This window comes from Octopus sinensis, linkage group LG10 (genome assembly GCF_006345805.1).
Source record: "Octopus sinensis linkage group LG10, ASM634580v1, whole genome shotgun sequence".
NCBI classification, from domain to species: domain Eukaryota; kingdom Metazoa; phylum Mollusca; class Cephalopoda; order Octopoda; family Octopodidae; genus Octopus; species Octopus sinensis.
In genome coordinates this window covers 80,002,097-80,009,759 of record NC_043006.1, presented here as the reverse complement: position 1 = coordinate 80,009,759, position 7,663 = coordinate 80,002,097, and the positions used below count along the sequence as shown (strand labels likewise).

The 7,663-nt window shown below is 35.8% G+C and overlaps 1 protein-coding gene across 1 annotated transcript; it reads right to left on the bottom strand.

The window, feature by feature from the left end:
• Positions 1-595: 595 nt before the first annotated feature.
• Positions 596-2,261, bottom strand: LOC118765232. The gene is made up of 3 exons (XM_036506972.1): positions 1,943-2,261; positions 710-1,826; positions 596-614 (listed from the first exon to the last, which is right to left on the bottom strand). Exons 1-3 carry the CDS (start codon positions 2,259-2,261, stop codon positions 596-598), a joined length of 1,455 nt encoding a protein of 484 aa, XP_036362865.1.
• Between the last annotated feature and the right edge of the window lie 5,402 nt (positions 2,262-7,663).

Below are 7,663 nucleotides of genomic sequence, written 5' to 3'. Positions count from 1 at the left end.
GATTATGATACCAAAACTGTAAAGGTAACAAATAGAGTATACAAAACGGAAACTAGATATGTGCAGTCTCCCTCCTGTCCAAAATACGCTATCTACGATTTGAGAGTTAAGAAATGTCGACAAGTCATCTACCATCCTGCACTAAACTGTACGACAACAAAATTAAATGAATCTGAGTATTACGTCACTAATGATGATCTTCTCTACTTAAATAATACCCAACGTTTGCTGAACCAATCAGAATTCACTCGTGATTCTCAAGGTATAATAAGTATCTGTGTAAACAATGGTACCAATAATATATCAAATATCAACAGATTCTTTTGTGGATGTTTTTGTCATTTTTTGCAGATTCTGAAAAATACTGCGTCGAACAATACTTGTTGATAGAAACGATAAACATATAAGTAATCCAACGAATGAGTTTAAAATACAAAATAATAGAGAAAATTCTTCAATTCTTGTAAACGTATACAGAAATGCGAATGTCCATGTTAGCCCCATGATAAAGAATAGTTTTACGCAAATGATAAACTCCAATTTCTTATGTTTTGATAAATATTTCGAAGAGAGTTTGCGTGCCAAATAGAACCCTCTAGCGGTGAGGGTAAACGCTATGATATTAAGACATAAAATAAACATTACAGGGATTAAATAAAACCATAGCAGACTTTTTCCATTTTTAATCCAGCAAATATCTTTTGCATACTCTGGAGAAAGTCCAAGATTTCCAGGAATATACTCAAATATTTGTGATACTGTTACTATTACAAGTGGACAGATCCAAGCATACAAGGAACAAAATACAAATCTCTTGGTGTTTTTTCCTTTACTTCGAATTTGTGTGAGTCCCGAGAAAGTGTACCAAGCATCAAATGACATGACATTCATCCAGAAGAAAGTGGCTAGAAACGAATAATGCATTACTGCAGCTAAAGATGTACATAGTACTGTAGATTTAGTGACTCGTGACGAGATAAGAAATAGAAGCTCAGCTACAAACAGTGCTGACAAAAGGCTAATGAGCAATTTACCTGGTAAGGAACGGAGATCAGGTATACAGAGATAGACTATAATGCTGATTGCTAGAGCTGGAATAGAGATTACGAGTCCCACTAATGTGATATAGCTCTCAGCTACGGAATATTTTGATATACCATTGATATTTGATATATTATTGGTATCATTGTTTCCACAGATACTTATTATACCTTGAGAATCACGAGTGAATTCTGATTGGTTTAGAAAACGTTGGGTATTATTTAAGTAGAGACGACCATCACTAGTAATGTAATACTCAGATTCATTTAATCTTGTTGTCGTACAGTTTAGTGGAGGATGGTAGATAACTTGTCGACATTGATTGGTATTGATATCGTAGACAGCGTCCTTTGGACATGAGGTCCTCAGTACACCGATACGATTTGTACTGGTCTGTTCATTTGTTACCATAAAGGAATTCGTGTTGTAATAGAATAGGATTGTCAGTGCAGGAATAAATTTCGAGGGCTCGAAAGTAGTATAAAATTGATTACACGGAGCTAAAACCCCATTACATTTGGCACAGTCATTATTTTTGTAAAACACCCTATTTACATATATTAACGCCATTGGCTCAGACTCACATGCCACCGTTTGTTCTTTATTACTATCTTGTGGACAACTCGAAATAAATGGAATACAAGAATACAAATATTTCTTCAAATCTTCTGGAGGTCTCACATCTGCCCAACACATTTCCTTCTTGAGATAATTTGTTATATTTTCAAAGCTTACATCAGAGATGGAGTCGCATCCATATAAAAGATTCCAAAGAATAAATTCTTCTTCATGACACAGAGCACAATACAGGTTTCTATAGAGTATTTTACTTGTTTTACCAAAAGCGGGTATGTTTTGTAGTTGATCATCTGAGTCAGGATTTTCGCAGTTGTTCACATACTCCGTAACATCATTGTTAGGCGGTCAACGGTCAAAGTTTTACGATCATAACGTTTGCCGAATGTTCTACAGCTGTAATATAGTGATGGATAGGAATGTTTGTGATTAGAAGTGCTCTTATTAATCATGACAGAACAACATTCCATGTAGATGTAACAGTCTGGACGACACGAACAGTGTTCTGATGTGTCATGAGTGGGAGGATCAGAGCACAAACCTGGGCTACAGTTGTTGAAGTTATCTGCATATGTTACAATATTTGAGAACAATAAACGACAAACTACAACCAATGCAAAAACTGTTTCCATTTTCAAAGACATAATGAATAATGCATGAATTGACCTTCCAAGTCCCGGTGATACTTTGATAATTTACTTCACTGCCGTAAATTTAAAGGTATTACTATGTACTTTCGAAATTTAGCAATGTCTCCAAGAGATGTAATGATCAATACCTTCACAATATTTTCATTCCGAAACGGAGCAGTGAAATTGGTGTCGGAAGATTTAGATTCTTTGATTTTATTGCTTATTAAATGTTGAATGTTCACGACTCGGCTACTTGGTTCACATATATGCATGTATGAAAATACATAGATGCGAAGATAGTTGAGGCACCAACAAAAGAACAAATATTTCATTACACATACTATTATTGTAAACAGGTCGCAACGTGCTTTTTGGAAGAAAGCAGAGAAAGCAGGCTGTGACAGAAAGAGAAACAAAAGGTTGAATGCAGTAACATTATTACTAAGAGAGAGATCACAAGGAAGATATATATACAATGCCGAGCAAGTGCTTCGGAATACAACGATATCCTAACGGAGAATACATTGATTCACTGGCATGGAAGCTCATGTTCCTGTTCTTGATATCCAAAGTGTTAATTAGAATTTATATTCTGGAAGGATTTCGCCCTGCAGCTGTAACTAGATTTTCAGTGAAACTAGGATGGGAAGAATGTCATTAAAGGAGAGAGAACAAGACGGAAATATTCCCAACAGAGTGTTAGCGAAGGAGAGGTGCGGAGATTGCAGATGTGTCCACTATATATCGCTGATGTTTTGAGTGCTAAACAAAGAACAAAATAATTCGGCGGTAAGAGAAGGAGAAAAAAATGGAAAACAATGTAATCCTTTTTAAGGATAGATTTCTTAATTTCCATGCCGTTACCGATAGACAAACAATGATTGGGAATTATGAAGTAGCAACGATTTTTACCAAGGGCAGAAGCTATAGTTCTACTTACACCAGAAAGGACGAGAGGAAGAGAAATTACAGAGACTTCGCCAACAGTATAGCAACGAAAGGGAAGAACGAAGGTGGTCGTTATGTGGCAGCAGTGTTGAGTAAGAAAATAAAGAACAACGATAAAAAAGAAAGAAAAGGGAAGAATGCAGTAACATTACCACTAAAGGAGGGAAGGTGTGAACGACAGAGTTATTACCAATAGAGGAGCAACTTCTATAGGGATGAAAGCTGCGTTCAGGAAAAAAAGACAGAGAATTAAAAGGAGAGGAAACAGTAAGATTATCAATGAGACAGGAGTCACGAGGAAGAAGCTAAAAATACAGAGAAAAACGTTCCGAAAAACAGTGACATCCTTACGGAAAATATAATCAGGTTTGGTATCTCCTACACCACATAAATTCACAGATATATGACTCTACAATAGAACGGTGAGTGCCACAGTATCGTTGATTACCTCACTTCACAGACATCCACGTACTCTCCACTTTTTTACGAGATTTTAGGTTAAAACAGGACAGAATTTCATTAAGACAAAGAGAGAAAGAGACAGAGAAACGGAGAGGGTGAGTGACAATGGTAAAGATATCACCAAGAGAGGGCCAACAAGTGAGAAGTTTGAAAGTCGTCGGAAAAATAGATTTGTCAATTAACTTGGAAGTTAATATTGCTGTTACTGCTATCTAGGGTCGGCACACAAATTTAGATGTTACAAAAACTTTCGCCTACAGTTCCAGCTAGATTTTTAGTGAAACCAGGAAAGGCAGTAGGTGAATAAGAAGAGAGAATAAAAAGAGTGAGAGCGGAAAAGAGAGAGTGGCAGAAGGACAAAGATATCAAAGAGGAAGGCAACAAAGGTTAGTATGTTTTAGATGGGTTATGGTAGAATACAAAGACGTACGACTGAGAGAAAAATAAAAGGAGAGAGGCGCAACGAAGGAGGGGGATGGATTTTTTTAGTAGATAGAGATAGGCAGAGAAAGAAATTGACTATATTTAGGAAACCATTCCGAAAAACATTGATATCCTTTCGGAAAATACAATAGTTTATTAGAATTGAAAATTATACTGCACTTATTAATAGATTTTAAGTTAAAATGGGAGGTAAAAAAAATTTATTAAAACAGAGAGGGAAAGACACAGACAGACTGAGAGGGTGAGTGATAATGGCAGAGATATCACCAAGAGAGGGCCAACGAACGAGAAGTTTCAAAGTCATCAGAATTGATTAGTTAATTAACCTGGAAGTCAAAATTGCTGTTACAGCTATCGCTGAGCCGTAATGAGAATTTACGTTACAAGAACTTCCACCTACAGCTTCAGCTAGATTTTTAGTGAAGCCATGCAGTATGTTATAAAGAAAGAATGAAAAAAGAGAGAGAAAGAGAGGAGAAAAGAGAGAGACAGAAGGACAAAGATATCAAAGAGGGAGACAATGAAGGTTAGTATGTTTTAGTTGTGTTAACGTAGAAAGCAAAGTACAATAACACGGCTGAAAGAAAATAAAAGAAGAGAGGCGCAACGAAGTAGAAGGATAAATTTGTCAGTATCTTATCGCTTTTTTCTTTCTTTTTTAGAACTTAAAGCATTCTAAGATCCTATGTGTCCTAAGTAGTGCTGACATCAAGTTTGAGCAAAATATGTCAAAAGTGGTAAAAGTTATTGTTGAAAATGGGGAGTAGCCAATTTTAGTGGGAAATCCAATAAGGAATCGGTTTATCAATTTTTATCCTGATTCAATGGAAAACCCCAAATGGATGCCTGCCACTGATAGTGTTTGGCTTTGGGATCTGTTGGTGGACATGGCGAAGCATGGTCTCACCAGGAACTGCTTTAAACGGAAGTTAAACGGCATGTCTGACCCCAAGGAATAAAGTTGCTCCCTTGAAATGAAAACATTTTCACCCCTCCCGCACCCTGTAACAATGGTGGCCTCAATCAAGTGGGGCATCAGGGACTTGATTACTAAGCGGATCCCGTTGCACTGTTTCGGATGAGTGCACTTGTGATAGGTTGATGCTAAATAATTATAGTCCTAGAACCGTTCTCTCTTGAGGCATGCCACTTATTACAGGGTACTTTGCAAAGAAAAACCATTTCCAGCAACAGATGACTCCAACCATGTAGGAAGCCAAAGAGCCATTCGCTGAGTTTTCCTGAGATACCTTAACTTATCAAGGTATATACAATCAATATCCTTTCCTCTCCAGAGATTATTAGAATTATGCTACGGTACTGTAATAGTTATGAAAAATATTCTATATATCTAGGGAAAGAACTTGGTTCATCTCGATTGCCTCTCTTCCATTACTTTTTAATATATCTTATTGACTCCTGATATATTTATTAAATTGATAAAGTTTTTTCTCCACAGTCAGTAAACATTACGTATAACATTTTCTTTTAATTCAACTCAATATAAAATCACCATTTACTAGCTAATTATGATTATATATTAATAGAAATGGATATATATATATATATATATATATATATATATATATATATATATATATATATATATATATATATATATATATATATATATATATATATATATATATATATGAAGTGATTTCTATATTCTCTATCCTTATATAGGATACTAATACTTATTGAAATTCTTTAGAAAATTATCTAAAGAACATTTACTTAAATTTCTGAATATGGAATCTGGATGTTGAATGGTAAGGGACATTAAAACCTCTAGAGCACTAGTAGTCTATGTTCCCATATCCCTCTAACTTCAACCTACTAGCTTTTTGCTATAATACATTCAAATGTATCTAAACTGAATTCCTCAAAATGGGAATAGGTTTATGGTTTTGACATTTGTACTACCCATTCCTACATCTATAAATAGAAAAAATTCTTTGTCTCCATCAAACCAAAAATAAAATTCCCCTCCCCACTGACAGATCTAAATAACAAAGTGAACTTTCAATCAAGTGGGGCATCAGGGACTTGATTACTAAGCGGGTCCCGTTGCACTGTTTCGGATGAGTGCACTTGTGATAGGTTGATGCTAAATAATTATAGTCCTAGAACCGTTCTCTCCTGAGGCATGCCACTTATTACAGGGTACTTTGCAAAGAAAAACCATTTCCAGCAACAGATGACTCCAACCATGTAGGAAGTCAAAGAGCCATTCGCTGAGTTTGCCTGAGATACCTTAACTTATCATGGTATATACGATCAATATCCTTTCCTCTCGAGAGATTATTAGAATTATGCTACGGTACTGTAATAGTTATGAAAGGTAACTTCGTCTAGCCCAAAAACCATCTACGAAGTTGTTTTCAACAAGGCATGTACTGATTCTATTTCAGACAATGCGTTTGAATTTTATATGTGTGAGATTGGAGTGAAACAGGTTTGTAGTTTTTAGCTTCAGACTCGCTACCTTCCTTTGTGTATTGTGTGTAGGTATTACTACTACATCTTTTAATAGTTCTGTGAATTCGCCGGTAACTAGCGACTTTTGAAATAGCATGTTTAATGGTTTCACGAGGCTGTCTTTGCACGTTTTTAGTAACATAGCTGGGAGGCCGTCTGGTCCAGATGCTGAGTTTGCTGTAAGTTGAGTTCTGGGAACCAAAGAATTCATTTGACCCAAATGTTATTTTGTTGGGAAGAAGCTCTGTCATAATGTCGACTGAAGAATGTGCATATGTTTGATGAATCATTAGTATATGATCCAGTTTGATTCATTAGATAACCAATCTGGTTACGCGTAGCTGATTTTTGTTTAGCAAAGGAGAAATATTATAGAACTTAAAAATATATTTTATAATTTACACTGCTCGATGTTCTCTTAGCGAAGTTTCTTTTTCATGACATAGTTTCAGTCCAGTTTGTTTGTTTGTTTGTTTGTTTGTTTGTTTGTTTGTTGTTTTTGTTTTTTGTTTTACTCAATCTCATCTGCTGAGATAGTTTGGTTTTTAGTTGTTTTCTTGGTTTGGTTCTGTTACACACTGATATCCGTCTATCTCACAGGATCAAGGGCTCGTGGGAATAGGCGTGATTATATGAGTCATGCTTTCAACAGATCCTGATTAATTCCTCGTACAGAAACTTCATTCCCTCGTTAACATTGAGATTGCCGATTTGTTTCCAAGATTTCAGTTTCGATTTCATTCCACTTGACCTTCCTGAAATTCAAGTTCATGAGGAGTGAGTCAGGCTGGATGTTATTTTTGTGTGTTACCCTCTTTGTACCATATACAGATAATTGTATAATGTGGTCGGAAATAACTATCGGAATGATCTAAACATTGTGAGTGAAGTCTGTATTAATGGTAATGACTGGGTCGAGTATTTTACTTCTGGTTGGACTAATAAGGATCTGTGGTATGAGAAAGTCTTTTAATAGTATCGAAAAAAGCATTCATATCTCTCCTCTTCCCTTGCATAATTTCAGGTTGGATATAACCCTCAGGCTAGCTGAGATTAGGAAAACTAATCAGTTGTCCTCA